Source organism: Xiphophorus hellerii, chromosome 15 (assembly GCF_003331165.1).
Source record: "Xiphophorus hellerii strain 12219 chromosome 15, Xiphophorus_hellerii-4.1, whole genome shotgun sequence".
In the NCBI taxonomy this organism is placed as follows: domain Eukaryota; kingdom Metazoa; phylum Chordata; class Actinopteri; order Cyprinodontiformes; family Poeciliidae; genus Xiphophorus; species Xiphophorus hellerii.
In genome coordinates this window covers 11,310,869-11,329,376 of record NC_045686.1, presented here as the reverse complement: position 1 = coordinate 11,329,376, position 18,508 = coordinate 11,310,869, and the positions used below count along the sequence as shown (strand labels likewise).

General features: G+C 36.2%; 1 protein-coding gene across 3 annotated transcripts; it reads right to left on the bottom strand.

Annotated features, from left to right (window-relative positions):
• Positions 1-2,669: 2,669 nt before the first annotated feature.
• Positions 2,670-16,613, bottom strand: clu (clusterin). 3 transcript variants are annotated; one of them, XM_032585257.1, is made up of 10 exons: positions 16,488-16,613; positions 11,595-11,765; positions 10,647-10,795; positions 9,377-9,547; positions 9,116-9,286; positions 7,321-7,528; positions 6,195-6,335; positions 5,085-5,305; positions 3,564-3,748; positions 2,670-3,454 (listed from the first exon to the last, which is right to left on the bottom strand). In XM_032585257.1, the coding sequence occupies exons 2-10, from the start codon at positions 11,710-11,712 to the stop codon at positions 3,442-3,444; spliced, it is 1,377 nt and encodes a 458-aa protein (XP_032441148.1). In that variant the 5' UTR covers positions 11,713-11,765; positions 16,488-16,613; the 3' UTR covers positions 2,670-3,441. The 3 variants fall into 3 exon arrangements, with proteins under 3 accessions (XP_032441148.1, XP_032441146.1, XP_032441149.1); XM_032585255.1 differs by having other exon boundaries at positions 11,595-11,768; positions 16,489-16,608; XM_032585258.1 differs by lacking the exon at positions 2,670-3,454 and having other exon boundaries at positions 3,560-3,748; positions 11,595-11,763; positions 16,488-16,607.
• Positions 16,614-18,508: the final 1,895 nt, after the last annotated feature.

Genomic DNA, 18,508 nt, shown 5'->3' with positions numbered 1-18,508 from the left:
AATTTTGATAGAAAAAAAATCTGAAAGTTTGAGATTAAGCTCAGAAATGTTCTAGAAAAAATGTGGAAATTTCTAAGTTTCGAAAGTCAAAAATTGACAACTTTTGAAACTCAGAAAATTTCCAAAAATCAAATATTTAAAACTTTGGAAACTCAGAAATGTACACGTTTTTTCTAGAAGATTTCTGAGTTTAATCTCAAACTTTCTAGAAAATCTATGACATTTCAAAATAAAAAAATTTTTCCAGCAAATTTTCAACTTTTCAAACTCATTTTTATTTCCTCTACTCTTTTTTTTTTTTTTCTATCTACAGCGGCGCTGAAACACTTTTGTAAATTTGAGAGAGGAAAGCTGCATCGGTGTCTCATCCTGTGATTATGAATTCAGTCCAGTCAACTCTACGTATATAGATCTATGTGTTTGTGTGTCATTTTTTCCTACGTTTTCAGGTTTGTTATGGCTGAATGCTTCGACTCTTGAAGACTGAACTGCTACTCCTTCACTTCTTCTGATTTGAAGATGAAAACTGCACATCCTCTTCTTTTTTTCCATACCTTTTTGTTTTCTAAAACATTTCAGCCTTTTTATCATTTTTCTCCTCAAGCTGCAAGTTTTTGGGAAGTCATTTATAGCAGGACCAGACGTTCTGTTTTGAACATTTTTTATTTTATTTTTGTTTATGAAGAAACGCGTTTGCAGATCTGATTGGGAGTTGAGTCATGTTTGTAAAATAAATACGTAAAATATAAATTAACTGTTTTCCAATCGGGCGAAGCAGCGCTATGCAACTACTTGCAAAACATTTCCACAGATCGACTTTAGCTGTTTGTTCTCCGGTCGTAGCAGCTGTGTGACCCGGTTTTGTATCGTAGCTCTTCCAGAACTCCATCTGCTGTATGTTTGTGGTATTTGTCGGCCTTTTTCTGTTGGTACTGATGAGCTTCCTTCCTCACTGTGTTCCTCGGCTCCAGAGGAGAATTAATTTTATTTTTATCTGCGAAATCTGACCCTTTCCTGGTGGAGACCAGTCGGCTATATGGGAGACCTGAACGACCAAAATGCACTTTGAACTCATCCACTTGTTGTGTCCTTATTTGATTTATTTTTAACCAGATTCTTCCTGTCTTTTTTTTTTTTTAACCTGAAAACTTGGAGCGTCCTGAAATGTCTCATTTTCTGAATGTTTTGTAGGTGAAGCATCGTTTTCTAAAGCCTTACCTGCCCTGATTGGATTGGTGTTCAGGTTTCCATAGCGACTGATTGATCTCTTTCTTTTTTTATATTTTCCTCCTGCTGTTGTGGATGAAGGTGTACGTCTCGTGTGTGTTTGTGCGCGCGCATCGTTTGGAAACCGAATTGAAAACCTTCCAGGAATATTTAATGTTTGCTCGCACAACGGCTCCCTCCTCGTTCAACCCAAAAACAAACAAAAAAAAGGCAATCCAGACAGGCACAAGCAATCAGTCTCATACGGAGTCTGTGAACTTTCAGATGCCATTTTCTCCCCAGATCGGTGTTGTATATTGTATATGATACACACTTTTGGACTCATGTAAATTTGCATTAATTGCTGGCTAACAGCGGAAGAATATTCTATTTAATTCCTTCTCTCTTGGCTGTGGGATCCTAGATGTTTAACTGCATGGATGTACTGTATCTCTGCAGAATTAACTAGCAGCTGTGTGATTTTTACACAAAAATAAAAAACGGGACAATATTTTAAACATGGCTCCTTCTGATCATTTGTTGCATCATCCAGAAATTTTGTGGAAAATTGAAAGCTGCTGATCTAAATTATGGGGTCTTTCTCAGAATGGAAAGAGTAACATTTTTGACAACTTTTCAAACTCATTGATTTTTCTATAAAAGCTCTGAGAAAAGAAAATTCTCAAAAGTAATTTCTTTTTCTAGCAAATGTTTGACTTTTAAAGTTTATAACATCCCATGTTTTTTTCTAGAAAATTTCACAAATCTTAGAATTTAAAGTGTTTCTGCCAATTTCTGAAATTAAGCTCAATCTGAGCTTTTCTGGCAAATGTTTTGACTTTTCCAGCTCAGAAATTTCCTTTTTTTTTTTTTACTAGAAAGTTGGAGATGATTCTCAAATTTAAATTATTTTGTAGAAAAGTTTTGAACTCAAATTTCTTTTTTTCTAGATTTCATAGGTTTTTCTACCAAATTTTCAACTTCTCAAATTTAAACAAAATTTTTTTTCCCTAGAACATTTCTGAAATGAAGCTCAATTTGAGCTTTTCTAGCAAATTTCATATTTTTTAAGCTCAGAAATGTACTTTTTTCTACAAAGTTTCTGAGATTAATCTAAAAAAAAGAATTTCTAGCAAATTTTCAGATTCAAATTTCATTTTTTCTAAAACTTTCTGAGATTAATTTCAAAATTTGAGTTTTTCTAGCAAATTTCCAACTTTTCAAAGTCAAAAATTTCCTTTTTTTTTCTTTAGAAAATTTCTGAGCTTACCTGAAATTTCTCCAATTTTGGAGAAAACTTTTTCCTATCTACAATGGCCCTAATATGCAATCATAAAAACTGAACTTTTTTTTGCTTTGGTTGTGACCAAGTGGTTGAAAATTTGTCATTCCTCTTCAATATTTAAATGCTTTTGGCAAGAATCTGTTCAGAGTAGCAGAAACCGTAAGAGTCATAAACCAAATATGTTTCAGCAGGTTTTATTAAATGTTTTTATTGCTACCTTAAGAGCAGCTGAAAAGAAATCACTTTAAAATTTTACTCTGAAATTACTGAGTTAACTCACAAAAGTAACCACTTCATCCTTTATTAGAAACCTATCTGCGCACAGTAGCAATGAAGATCTGGAGCTTTTTCACAAAACCTTTATTAGATAAGATTTTTCATTTATTCTTTGGAATTTCACAAAAGCAGTGACACACTCAGCATCTCTAAACTACCCAACAGATATGGTTATTTAAAAATATTTAATCTATCTTTCCATCCAGTGCTCTGTAATTCTCTTTTTATTTATTATTTAGCATCAAAATGCAGTAAAATGGCGATTAAGAAATCAGACCCAGCTTTCTCCTGTTATCCTGTGTTTTGTGAAACAGCCCCCAGATTCATACAAAGTCTCTAAAACATATGAACAGCAGAAGTGAATATGGTAATTTATGTCCTAATAACACAGAGTATTGGCACTAAACACTTACTGTAGCATGGGCCTTGTTAGTTAGCATAAAATGCGAGGCCTTCCTGGTTGTAGGAGGGACTACAGATAAACGTAGGGCTGTTTTCTACCGAACATCTTCTCTTACAGCAGGACTAATCCTTACAAGTTTTACGTTGTTTGCTTTTATTCATGTATTTGCAAAAGCAGGACTGGAAGAGGAAGCTTGGGATCGGAGCGTTAGCTTTGGGAGCGTTAGCATCCAGGTGTGTTTCCATGGATTCAGAGCGTTTGCAGCTGAAACTTATTTAGCGACACTGGAGAAGAAAAAAAAACGAAATAAAGATAAATTAGAATTTTACAGGTGTGGATTTTCATTTATTTTGTAAAATAAAAATAACGTGTTGGTATAGACCCGCCACTCACATGCTGGTTGCTTTGTAGCGGTCCAGCGCTTTCTGAGCCACCTCCTCGGAGAACTTCGGGTCGGTCCAGGGAATGTCGCCGCGCACGGTGATGGTCATGGGCGGAGAGTCAAACATTTGCACGGTCACTTTGGTGTCGGCTTCCTGTCCGCCTCGGTTCTCCTCGGTGTCGCCTTTGGAGATCACCTGCAGCACAAACAGAAAAAGGTAATATCTGGCTTTCCTCGTTTTTGTCTTCACTGCAGATGAAACATGAAGCGGTTACCTCACCAATCAATAATGAAGTACTGACTCAGGCAGAAAAAAAAAATAGATTTGTGCAAATCTTCATCTACAGTTTCAGAGTCGGGTGAAAAAATTAAGACACCCATTAACAGGCTCTGCGTTAGACATCCCAAATACTGGGGATTCCAGAATATAAATAACAAAACTTAAGAAATGCCTGAAACACCTTTATTTTTATTTAAATTTAGATGAATATTACACATTAAAATTTTAATGTTAAGCCAAAATTTTTAATCCCCACAAAAGACCCAACATTTGTTACCCAAATGTTAGTGAACAAACCTTGCTACATCTGTTTGAATAGAAAATGTTTTAACATTGGTGTTTTTATTGAATTAAATAACAATGTTGGACCATATGAAGTAGTGGCACTTTTTAACAGAGGCTGTAACCGCAGATTGGGTTCAGTTAAGGAACAAAATTGCAAACTTTGTTACATTTTCAGCTGGACTGTGCCAAATCGTCCAAACTCAGAAAAACCTGTTGCCCTCCTCACCTGTAGGGGGCGCTGCAACAAGAACAACTCATGGAAGCGACACAAAAACCTCAGAAGAAGAGACACATACAACATTTGTCTTTGCAAAATGTAAACAAAAATGGATTTAAGCGGTTGTACGTCTTCGGCTAAAGACCACAAGCTATTTCTCCCGCTAGCATTAGACTAGCGCATTTGTTTTGTTTGTATTTACCCAGAATGCCTTGCACTATAGTCCGCTGCCTGCTTTTGGAGCGGTCTCTGGTCCCAAACGAACTAGGATTTGACTTAAGTGGGCTAAACACCCTGGTGTGAATGCTTCTTTAATGATAGGGATAACAAATCAATCAGTAACCATATATATGGCTATTGACACTTGATCAATTTCAGTAGATAATACGCCTGGTAGCATTTTCAATAATTTCACTGAACTCTGACCCAGAATTTGCACAGCATTCTCAACATAACTTAGCTAAGCAAAGTTAGTGGAATGGACTTTGGTTGCCTAGCAACAACTTGTGGTTACCTAGCAACAACTTGCTGAGTAACATGCAGAGCAGCAGTTTAAGATTCCGTCACTGTGGCTCATAACTGCTTAAAAATAAACAACATGGAGCGAAAACGGCAGATAAAACAGGAAATGTTACGTCACGACCGTGGGAGTATTTCAGATATTGAGATATTTAAAACAAAAACAACCCTTTTTTTTGGCGTTTTTCAGCCAAGTTGTCCTGCTTGTTAAACCATCAGAAAGCGCCATACCCCCTTCACGCTGAAGATGCCGTCCTTGGTGTTGTTTGCCAGGGCGGACACCCAGCCGAACTGCCTGTTAAGCATGTCGAGGAGGGAGGAGGTGTTGAACACGCGCTCCTCGAACCTCTTCAGGAGGGAGTTGTACTGCTGCGTGAAGCGCTCGGCCATCGCCAGCGCCTCCTCCAGCTCCTCCTTCAGTGGGCCCTCCAGGGGTTTATTCCCAGAGCAGTCTGTGAGAGAATAAGCAGGAAAAAATCAGCCAAAAACCATGAAAATTATTGGCGTTTTAGCAAACCTTTTTCTAATTTTACTGATTTAGGACGAGATCCAGATGAGAAAAATGTTTTAGCTGCTGTTTATTATTGTAAATTTGTAGGAGTGCTGATTTTGAGAATAGATTTCTATTTTTCTTAAGTTTAGAAAAGGAAAGGTTTAAATGGGTGGTGGCCTAGGGTGTCAATTGTTGGGGGCGGACCCCACAGAATTTTTTATTTTACTGAATTAATCTTTACAAAACTGCATATGGGAACTTTTTAAGGTATTATAATGTGAATTTTATCCTATGCCTTTGTGCTGTTTTATGATTTCTACAGGGTTGCTAATGTTGTACAGCTTGATCTTCCTGTGAAATCTTCCCATCCCCACCAAGTCATTATTATAAATAAGAGTTTGTTCTAACTCACCTGGGTAAATAAGTAATTTAAAGGAGTCATAGACCCATATCAGCTGAGTTGTAATAGCATTTGGGGATTTTTGTGAATATAAACAACACTGAAGTATTTGAAAACGATGAACTTACACTAATTTTTTGAGTTCCTGCCCAGGACACAATTTAAGCGTACCATTATTAGTTAGTATAATCAGTTCATATGTATGGAACTACTTATTAATGTATTGTAATTTGCATTTGCAATCTTAATTTTTTTTAGTGGATAGGGCACGAAAACTGTTTCCGGCCCAGGGCCCACATCCTTGTCAATCCGGCCCTGCTCAGGACTGTAAATCCTCATTTTAGTGTTTTAATTGAACACAAGTCATATTCAGCTCTAATTTCTGATTATTTAATGCAGATATTCTGATCTATTTCCAGTTGAATTAAAAGTTTTGTCGTTCTCTCACCCAGATGCTGGATCTCTTTGCATTTCTCGCATTCGTCGCGGAACTTGATGCAGCCTGCCGAGTTGCGACGGATCTCCCTGCAGGTCATCTTGCCGTTGCCGAAGGGCCTTGTGATGATCACGTCCTCGTTTACGTTGCCGTCTGCAGCCGACAAACGCAGGGCAGATTTTAACATGTCAGTAGTAAAGCTCAGCAACACAGCAACCAGACTTTACTTTCATATTAGATAAACTTCTGAAGCTGACAGTGCAGTAGATCAAGCCGAATATAAATAACTTTCAAAAACTGGACGCTGCATGAACTAGTAGTAAAATATTCCAGTAAATTTGGACGAGAAAACATAAAATATGTATCTGACCTCTAATTTGAAGCTTCTTTGTCAAACTCATTTTCATTTTGAACCATATTAGGATCCTGAATTTTCTTAAAGGGCCGGTTGTGCAAGAATGCCTGAATAAAACCCATTTATAAACAGTTGAAATATCAATAACTAAAATATTAAGACACCCATAAACTTTGCTGAAATTCTTTCAAACATTTTAAAAGGAAAAAACACAAAAACACCTAAATGTTAGAAGGTTGATTTATAAAACTTAAATAATAAAAAGTATTGGTACCAGTATGTGTAATATTGTTCCTGTGTTTATTTTGTATTATATTAACATCAAAATGTTCATGGTATAGATAAGCAGTTCATATTTATAATATAGCTATTTATAAATAGCTAAATATCTATTTAGCTATTTGGCCACAAGCTAAATACATATTTAGCTATTAGCTATTTAGCTATGAGCTAAATAGCTAATAGCTGTTTAACTAAAACTAATATTTAACTAATAGCTATTATATTTAGTTGTTTAGATGTTTAGATTTAGTTGTCTAGCTATCAGCTATTTAAATATAGCTAAATAGCTATATAAGAAATAATAAAGAGTTTAGTTAAATATCTTTGTAATAATTCATGAAAACTGTAGAAATAGAATAAAACTGGATTAACAAAACCATTTTGTTTTAGTTTATAATATCAGTGTCTGCATCCTTTTTTTTAATTTGAGTCCATCCTACAGGAAAGCACATCGAAAGCGACCTCTAGACCCTTTCTGAGAACCAGTGCGTGAAAACGTACCTTCGTTTGGGGCGGCGTCGGAGTCCAGGTCCATCATGGAGTCCATGGGGCCGAACAGGTTCCTGCCCATTCCCGTCATGGGAGAGAACAAGCTCCGGAAGTTGTGGAAAGGATCGTGGAAAAGCATGTGGATGCTTCTGGCGTGGCGAACGGCCGGAGCCAGGAATTTGGGAAAGAAGAAAACGGGAGGGTTGATGTGATCGGCAACCTGGAACGAACAGAGGTGAGCTCCTTCATTTCAAATGTAAACTTTAAAGAAATAAATGTTTCTAATGTGGCAACCCTGCAGAAACTTAAATTCTTCTTCTTTTAAACCTTCCAGTGCTGTCCCTCCTTTAGGAATGACTTTTATGTTTGAACATGAAAGCTAAATTTTTTATTATTTGTAATTATTTTCCAGTAAAATAAACATCTTGCTGCATTTTTATGAATTTAGCAAATGCAGTGCTTGGATAAACTTCAGGTAAAGTTACAGGTAAACTGAAAGACAAAGCTTCAACGCATTTCTTCTGACACGATTACAAATCTCTCCTGCACCTCTACACTGCAAAAACACAAAATCTTACCAAGTATTTTTGTCTAGTTTCTGGTACAAATATCTTAGTACACTTGAAATAAAAAAAAAAAACTAACACACAAGTTACTTTCTGCAAGACATAGGAGCTTGTTTCAGTAAATACTTTTTTTATATTGATAAAAAATTCCTTGTTCCATCTGCAGATTATTTCACTTATAGCAAGACATTTTCCCCTTGTCATAATTCAAGCAATCCTTTTATTATTTACTTAAAACAAGCTTCTCAATCTTGCTGAAAAGTTACTCTTAAGTGAGTTTTGTCTTATTCCAAAAGTGCTAAGATATTTTCACAAGAAGCAAAATTACTTGCTAAGATCAAATCTTCACTCAGTATCATTTTCTCGTGTTTGTGTGGGAAAAGTTACGTTTTAAGTTTTTCCAAAAGGAAAGAAAAAATGTAACTGTATCATTTTAATTTTAGCTAGTTCCCTAGTTCCTGGCGGGAATTTTTCTCCTCTGTGTTTAACAATTTTCCTTCCTAAATATGCAGGATTCCAACTTGCTCACAAATGGAAAAGGAGATTCTGCAGAGGTGCAGACTCTACTTCTTTTATTTATTTATTTTAAATTTTTTTGGGTTAAACTATGATGGTAAATTAGACACATTGTAGATAAAAACTTAGTACATTTTTGCCAAAAAACGTAAAGATTTTGAGATTATTGTCAGAAATCTCTCGAAGACAACCTGGAAATTCCTGAACTTCAAAAGTCGTAAATTTACAAGAAAAAAACAAAAAAAAATCTTTTTAGATGAATGTCAGAAATTTTCTATAAAAAGCTTGCAAATTTCTGAGTTTTAGAAGTAAAAAAAATTTGACTTTTGGAAATTTTCAGTTTGAAAAGTCAAATTTTTTTGACATTTCAAACTCTGAAATTTCTACGTTTTCTTTAAGAAATTTTCCAGATTAATCTTAAATTTTCTGAGTTTTTTCGGTGGAAATTTACTCCACTTATTTTTCTAATGTGCCATTGTACTACACTGTAAAACATTTTGTTCACCTAGCTTCTTTTTAATGTGGCACAAACATGACTTTGAATCATGTTTGCACCACAAACATGATTCATGGCTTTCTGGAAGTTTATGACTTCCAGAAAGCCATGAACTAATGAGACTGTTTGTAGAAGGCGATGCGTTACATTGATAAATATTGATAAACTCATATGTAGCCACTGGAGATCAGTATTCCTGTCTGTGTGATTCTGTGACATAAACAAGCACCTTCATGCTGTCGGAGAAGATGTTATCCACTCCGTCTGCCATCTCTGAGTATTTTTCTTCCAGGTTCCTGAACTCCTTGTTCTGCCGCTGGCCCTCCTGCTCCAAAGAGTCGATCCTCTCCCCGTTGATCCAGATGGAGAACGGAGACGTTCTGTTCAGCACATCCTCCAGCTAAACAGCCCAGAGCAGGCAAGACATTTTTACCTACCAACCCAACTAGTTTCAGTCAGTCCCACAGTGTTTATCTGTTAAATGTCCAACCTGACGTCCAACCAATCCGGATCCGCTGCTGCAGGTTCTGGAGTAATATTTAACGCAGGTCTTCTTCAGGCAGGGCTTGCACTCTTCCCACAGAGCCTTCATGGTGTCGTTGCAAACCTCCTCCTCCTTCGCCAGCTTGGCCTCCATCTCCTCAGCTGCACGGATCGCCTCCTGCAGTAAAGGCGACTTGTTATGCTTCCTAGAATAGGTAAGGATAAATCTACAGCCCAAACAAAACGTGACCATGAGATTTTAGTCTGGTCAACTCAATGTTTACACTCGCATGTGAAAATGGCATTTGAAAAGCATTAGCAGAGCCTCCTGCACAACTAACAAGAATGGTGCAAGTGGTTTTTGAATGACAAATCAACAGCAAAACACATTCCAGCAGCCATTGTACAGCGCATACAGTGGTAAAACCAGCTGACCAAACATGCTGGAGCTAGAAGTCAAAGTATCAATAATATTGATACCAAGTCAGTATCTGTATCGGAGCGATGCTGTAGCTTCAGATTCACCCTTGATATTTTATTTTACCTTTGTTTTATATTTTTTTGCTCTTTGTTTATTTAGAAAACAATGTACTCAAAGTGTTTTGTATTTAAATTGTTTCTGTAAATAATGTAAAAATGTTATTGAAGTATTTTGTAGACACCTATAAACTTTATCTAAATTCTGTCTTTTAAATAAAGGACAGAATGTATTTAATTAATTTGAATTATTTTGGTTTTAACAAAATTATTAAAAAGAAACTCACAAAAACGCCTAAAGGTCAGAAGTCTGATGATTGATATTGGTACCAGTCTTGTGTTTACCTAGTATCGGATCGATACCAAAATATGCAGTATCACACAAATCTAGCTGGAGCTCTGCTTGGGTTGCTCGGTAACGTGGCTGGGTTCCACTGGGGTTGCTAGGTAACGTGGCTGGGTTCCACTGGGGTTGCTAGGTAACGGAGCAGGGCCTATGGAATGTGACTTAACACTTATGGGGTTTTTGAAACGGCTCATTCTCCAAACAAAAATATTCATTTATAACCAAAAAATGGGTGGGTGGATTTTTTTTAAGCGCTTAAACTATTTTTAGAAGCAGCAGAAACCCAAATGGAAGTAAAAAAAAAACAATAAAATATGAACGGCAGATTAGATGTAGTAGTTGTAGCACTCCTCTCTGGAAAGATATTTTAAGGGGGTGTTTTTGTTCATTTTAAAAATTAAGTCAAAAAGTCTGCTTGATAGAAAATAAACTCCCCAGAAATCTCTCTCTTTACCTCTTTCTGCAGCTTCGTTTTCTCCAGATCATCCAAAAACTTCTTGTGGTCCTCGGAGGATTTCTGCATCACGGTCTTCATCTCCTTCACGCCATCGATGGCGTTTTCAATCTGTTTATCCAGAAACTTCTCACCCTGGAGGGAAATCTCTGTGAACAACAACCAACATGCAAAATGTGTTCAACCTCTGACCTCGTGTGGATTTTATTTAAACCTCGTCCTGCTCTGGGCACCTTCAGCGATTTGGCTAGGATGCCCTCTAGTGGGCAGACATGTCAAATACAGACTGCTAAAACAATAACTTTACTAATTATTTTTGTCTCATTTCCAGTGCAAATATGTTGATCCAGTTGAAATAAGAAAAAACAACTTAAAAGTAACTTTTCAGTAAGATATATTAGCTTGTTTTAGTTAATAATTCCTTAATGTTAATATAAAAAAATACTTGTTTCATTGGGGGATTGTTTTATATAACATGGGAAAAATACCAATGGAACTAGAACTTTTAAAAATTATGAATGAATTATTAATTATTTAAGACTTTCAAAGGCACTGAAAATTTAGCTAAGTTTTTTAAAACTGCAACAACTTCCAAACTTGAGTTGGAAAAACAAGTGTGCCATTTTTGTATCCTTGGTCAAGGGCCGCACAAAATCACTCCGAGGGCCACAATTGGCCCCCGGGCCACATTTTGGACACCCTTATCCTCGTTTGACCATAACATAAACGTAATAATTTACAGCTATTTATTAGGACCAATCATTGATTCCAAAGAAATCAACATTTACGCAGGTATTTTGACATCCATTTCACTAATCCCATAAATATATTGTTTATATGTATACATTTATATGATGTGTAATTTGAAAGTATTTATAAGTAAAATTAGTCCGTTTTTTTTTTTCATAAATTGGTGAATTAACATTAAAGGTAAATCTGTAAACGTACTGTTAAGTTCCTCGGTGGACGGAGGCAGGATGCAGTTGGCCGAGGCCAGAAAAAGGGCCAACAAAGCCAGCGTCTCTTTGGACCCCTTCTTCTTCATCATCATCATCATCATCAACATCCTCTCTGACCCTCAGAGGGAGCAGGATATAATGACAGAGAGAGAGAGAGAGAGACCTGGAAACAAATGTTATTTTTAATGCAAAATGTCCTTTACCGCATTTAAAATATCTGTAGTTACTGTAAGCCTCCAGCAGAGGGCGACCTGACGGCGACCTACGCAGCAGAAAAAACGAGCTTTCTATGTCAGCAAAGTATAAAAATAACTGATGTTTGTTTTTATCTCGAGTTTCTGAGATGCTGTGACCAAACTGACCTCTAATCAGCCCTTCCTGTGACTCCAACCAGGCTTGGAAAAGCATTATATAACAGGAACAGCCTTTCTCTGTTTACCATCTTCTTCTCCCTCCCATGTGTGCTTGGTCAGCTGCCCATTTATTAACAATGACAGATTCAGCAGAGCGAGGTTGTGTGTCTTTGCTTTTTCTCTCATATTCCTGCAGCTTTCTCAGTGTAGCTTCTTTTTGCATGCATGACTTTCTTTATTGCCCCTATCAGAACGAAAAATACACAGTAAAAATGCTCCCTTTTTAAGACAACTGCACATTTTCGGAAACCCACAGCTACTTTTTCCAGCCCGGCATACAGTATTAACAAGGAAAACAAATAGTTTTATGATTATAATTAGATTAAAAGCAGGATTGGTTATTTTGCAAAACAAAATTCAACACTTGCACTTCATTATCCTGTCTAAAGGTTGTTATTCCTCGACTCCCACTTCTGCAGAACCTGTTCAAGAATATTACCTACAAATTGTGTTGTAAAAATGTAACATGACTATTTGTTTTATTGCACTTACTGGCTAGAAGAAAAATATAGATTTGAAAGAGAGGAAACATTAAGTTTTGTGGATGCAGGGATTTGTTTCCATTGCTTGGAAATGTCAGCGTTGTTCCAGGACATTCTGCCATGCCGCTGTCAAATTTACACACACAGGAGCCAGAGAGGAAAAACTCTTTCAGGCACAGGCGGCAGAACCTGGGAGGCTAAAAGTTTACACAAAAATGTGTTTCTATTTCTCTTTCTTAAATTAATAATATATAATATGCCATATTGGCTGTTTTGCTTTCATTATTTTACTTTTACGAAGATTTACATGGATAAGTACAGCTCTCTCATTGGCTCAGATCTCAACAAAGTAGAGCTGATCTGGAAATCTGCACACAGGTGAACCACGAAGAATACTTTTGAAATACTTTGCATGAGTTGTTAACAAACCCAGACAGCTGACTTGAAATGCTACTTCATGCTGTCACTTTTTGAATACTGTTTATTTATTTTTCAATATCGGGATCGATACATTAACAATGGATCGGTGTCTCTTTATTAAACAGTCTGTGGTTGAGGCCAGTCAGGCATTTTAGTATTTATCTATTTATTGTCAGGTCTGATTTGTGTTTTGGGGTCCATTACAAATGTGCACAAAACTTTTTTGATATTCTGCTAATGTCGAAAAAACACAATTTTGCCACTGTGGCGTTTCGAGTAAATAATAAATGAAATCAAAAGCACACGTGAATAAGTTTGTTCACGCATTGTTATTAAAACCACCCTCCTTCCTGTCGTCTGATTGGTAGTAGCATCTGTGTGTCACAAAAAGTGTTGCATTGCAGTTTTGGTAAATGCACTATAGCGGAAAAACCACCTCACTTTATCAAAAAACATGAGTTTTTCCATTAAGCAAATTTATTTTTGTAATTCCAATTTGATCTTATGGTAAATGGAAACACAGCTATTGATAAAACTGGATGAAATACTAATATCTGTGAGAAAACATTTGGAAGGTTCCAACTTTTCCCCTATTGTAGAGTTGGGAGCGCCAGCAGGTCAATAGCCCCAAAAATATGTAAAACAAAATTAACAACTTAGAAGAGGATATACTTTATTGATCCCCAAGGGGAAATTGCTTATTTGTTGAAAGCTACTCCATCTTAGGTAATAAATACAAAGTTTGTAAACTTGTACCTAACTTCTGATCTGCCTGAACTCAATCTTACTGAAAATGTAAGAACATGAAACCAACCAATTTCAATGAACAACACCAATTCTGCCAAGAAGAGTGGTCAAATATCCTGACAGAATTTTACAGGAAGCTTCTAGATATTGGCCTTTGCACGTGACATCACGGTCTTCGGAACTCGGCCCGCTCCGCCATGATGGACGTCAAAACAACCAATGCGCTTCTGTAACCTAATATCACTTTTATTGAGTTGATTTCGCAGATAAGATGGCCATAGCGGGCTGCGCAATCGGCTGCACAAACAGACAGGGTTTATGGAAATCAAACTTGTCATTTTATTGTATAGCTTTTAACGAGGAAAGATATGGCGGCGATGGATATCAGCCGTTAATCACAATGACTGTCAGCCCTCGGTGTAACCGCGGATTTGCAGCGAACACTTTTGACAAGGTAAGAAAATTAACATTAATATACGCTATAAGTAAGTATGATTAGAAATATGTTTACCATTGTCTCCATGGTAGACGTTGGTAACCATGGAGACAATGCCGCAGTCATGTAGCCTAGCATGTATGGAAAAAACTCGTTAGCATCTCGTCTTATGTACCTTTTTAATGCTGCTCCGGTTTAAAGGGAAACGCAGTTTATGGCATAGTGACATAAATCATGTGGTGTGAATTCAGGCAGAGTCGGTAATTTGATCAACACATCAGGAGGGAGGAGGGATGGGTCGGTTTCTAAGCTAGCTATGTCCAACTTCTGTAAATACCTCCGTCTATGATCCCCAACCAGGTGTGTTACGTTCACAGACAAATTAGCTCGACTCTAACAAGTATAAATAAACTGGGAAAAACAACTTTTGTAAAACAACTTAAGTCACTTCTTACGTCCATCATGGCGCCTCAAATGATTAAGTGACGTTGTTGCAAAGGGTCAATGGATTTAAATTATCCCTCCTAACTGTTGTTTTAAAAATCTATTAAAAGAATAGTTCAAAACTTCCCAGTAACATTCTTTTTGCTCAATTTATGTAATCAAGTGCTGTGTTGTTACTATTTTTTTCCCCACAGTCGTTTTCTCGCCCACGACCGTCTCAGGTTTCTATGGTAATGAGAAAAGTACAGAATGTGCAGCATGTTGTTGTTGTAGAGGGTGACATTTAAATCTCTTAATTTGATACAAAATATACAAAAAATATAATAAGGATATTTTCAGAGACTTTCAGGCATAAACTCTAATTACATATTTCAGTTGCTTTCTTATTGATATCTTTGAATTGTGATATATTTGTACAGATGAGAGAACATCTGGCCTAAACATCTGTTTATGTGATTTGTTAAATCTGCATTTGGAAAAGCACTGGGAACGTTCAAATGTCCCAGTTTCTTTACCCCGTTTGTCCATTGTCAGGACTTCAAACCAGACCATTATTCCCAAAATCATAAACCTCTTAAAGAAGAAGTCTAATCTAAGAAACTGCTGCTGAAACCCAGTAAATGTTTATGGGACAGAAGCAGCAAAATTATATTTCAAGGTGAAAAATGTCAAAATGCTGAAATAAAAGCTTAAAGCTTAAGCACCGTAATAATCACTAATATTTTTTTCCGACTTGCAGCTGCAGCCGTTCTGGTTGCACAATCAAAATACTGACACCCTTCCGCTCCAGATGTTGCCTCCAAGGTCTTCTAGAAAGTTCATTTTAACCTTTAAAACACCACCACTGCACTCAACATGGACTTTGAATTCACAAGTTTCCTCATGAAACAAGAACTACCTTTATTTATCCTGATAAAATAGTTTAATATGTTAGTTTTAGGGGAAACTTAATCTAATTGAACCATTTCTCTTAAAAGTGTTAAAAAATGGATGATAAAATAAGATGTCTGAGAGAGGAAAAAAAAGCACTTTAGTAATGTAGGTTGCTATTGCTATCAAAAGTAAAATGTGACTTACCGTACTTAAATTTCAAACTTAAAGTTGCACTAGTAAACCTGATTTCATGTTTTAATACATATTTTCCATGCAATGCTACTTAAATTGAAGGATTCTTTTTTTGCTATTATTACATTGTTATGTCATAATTTACTGTTAAAATATAATTTCATGATAAAATAAAAAAGTCAAGAGTTTGTTTTGGTTTTATGCTTTTAATTTATTACATATGGGTTCATGTTCTCATCCTGGAGACGCTTGTTTAAGAAAGAAATAAAAACCAAGTAATCCTGGAAGATCTGAGCTCCATTTTATCTTAAAAAAAATGGGACAGCAGCAGATGTGCCCTCATTTCCACCTTATTTTAATGCTTTTGGGGATTTGTGCACCCTCAGGGTGTACTTCTTATAGAGTAACCGAGAACAGGGTCACGTCTTATCAAGAAAATATGACGACTTTTGCACACAAGGCTGGGATACCTTGTAGCAAAAGAAAACCGATACCATCCTTTGTTATCTCACCGAATGCAACTTTGAGAAATATCTAAAATGTTCTTATCTTTAACGTTTAGATTCTAAATGACCTTCTACAGGCTACATTGCAGGTAAATCAACAACAGGGTGACGTCATCTGCTCTAATCCCATTGTTTTCATCCTGAGATGGAGGTCACACCCATGGATTATATGTGCACCAGAAATAAAGTCGACATTTTTACATCAAACTACAGATTAAACCTTAGGAAAACTAAGGTTGCACAATTATTTTCTAACTTGATGCAACAAAAGAGAACCAATTAGGATCTAATGTTTAAGAACAACAGACATCCTGCAGTGCAGTAGTCTGCTGCAGACACATGGAAACGGCTAAAAGCCTCACGGACTCACCTGTGTTGGTAGTTTTGCTGGGACTGTGCCGCCTCTGAAGCTGCAGCAGCAGCAGCGCTGCAGCCCGTATTTATATCCAACCAGTGGATAACGGGAACGGTGCAGACATGTGATTCAGAGAGAAAGCACGCTGCTGCAGCATCCTCTGCGTCAAAATCCCCAGGAGAGACCACACTTCCTGCAGAACCCTTCAAAATAAAACTCCAGTGTCTTATAATTTAGGTCAACATAAGACGTATTTAGTACATTTCTTTGTAAAATGTTCGACTTATAATTTTTTTTTTTTTAAAGTTTCAAATTGTATCTATATACATGTAGGATTGTTTATTAGCGAACAAAGTTTTATCTTATGGTCAGCTTTTTATAGTTTTCTATATTTCACACTTTTTAAATAATGTTTTTGAGTTGAGTTTTTGTCCATTTTGAACAGGCAGATCTATAGGAAGTGTTATTGTTGCACAAAGTAATTGTTCGCAAGAATGATTGATGAAAGAAAACACTGTAATATTTTTACTAACTCCTGCGGATCTAATTTAAGAGTGTAAATAACCATATGTGAGAGAATGGACATCAGATGTAATTACACCCCCTCCCTTTTCTGTTTGTTTATTTGCTTCCATTTTTCTTATCCTGGCTGTGCTGTTAAGCTCCACTTATCTTACTGAGATGCACTGGACTGCAGTGACAACGCTTCGCCACCAGTGGGCACATAGAGCACGGTGAGCAGCACTCCTGACTCAGCGAGCCAACGGCTGGTCAGTGAAGGCGCTCACTGTCGCTCTCATGTTTCCACAGGTAAATGTCAATTAGCGCTGCTGTTTATGTCTCTTGTGGAGAAGGTGGGCTAGGGCGGAGTAGCGAGGTATATATGTGGAAGTGTTTAGTTAATTATTTGACTTGTATTGTAAATATTTATTATTTGACTCATGTCGTAAATATTTATTTGTGAGCGAGCCAACGGCAATTAAGCGTAGCAACGGCTGGTCAGTGAAGGCGCTCACTGTCGCTCTCATGTTTCCACAGCAATTGTCAAAATAAAAGAACCTGCGCAACACCACACTGATTTATTATTAAGTGTGCAACACATAAGTGTTTTTTTATTACGGCAAATCTGAATATGTTTTATTTTGCAGTAATTTTGACTTCTGATTACAGTTGTATGCTTTTCCGTTTTGATTTTGATCTTCAAAGAGAATTAGAGGAGTTGAAATAAAATTAAAATGTGTAAGGAGAAAACTACTTGCCAATAGTTTTACTGCAAAAGTGAGAATCAAATGTCACTAATTCTGTTCTTTCAAATTAAATTAATTAAAAATAAAAAACCCTCTATTAAAGAAACAAACTACGACAGCGTGTTGGGATTAAAGGAAAAATTTTGACTTTTCAAACTCAGGAAATTTCTAGAAGTCTAAAATTTTTGGTTGCCATGTTTCTTCTAGAATTTTAAAAACAAAATTAATCTCAAAGCTTTTTGGTTTTTTTAATCTACATTGGTCCTAAGATAATTTTGTAACAAACTGAAGTTATAATGTAACAGTTGTTAGTGGAAATAACCTAAATTTAACTCTGTTTTCTTTCTGATCACTGTGAATATACCTTCTAAACTCTGATGTACAAATAATATTTACTAAATTTAAATTGAAAATCAAAGTATTAACTATATTGCCATTTTAATACATGATAAATGAGCCCCAAAAAATGGATGCTAAGCAGCAAACATCTAACTTAGGTTGTTTCAATATATAATTTCCACAAAAATTAATACTTAATTTGCTGTTTTCATATTACAAACTATACAGGGTCATTCCTTCACATATGGAAACCATTTACTTGTATAAATTAAATTAAATACAAATGATCATTTTAACAAAGTAACTTTGAAGGAATAATATTTGACTTTAATAATAATAAAATCCATCCTACTAATTATTATGAGTTATTATACCAAAATCAGGTATTTTCTGCCAATATTTTTTGAATTCCTCTTTGATTAGACGCCCCATTCAGATGAAACCAAGCT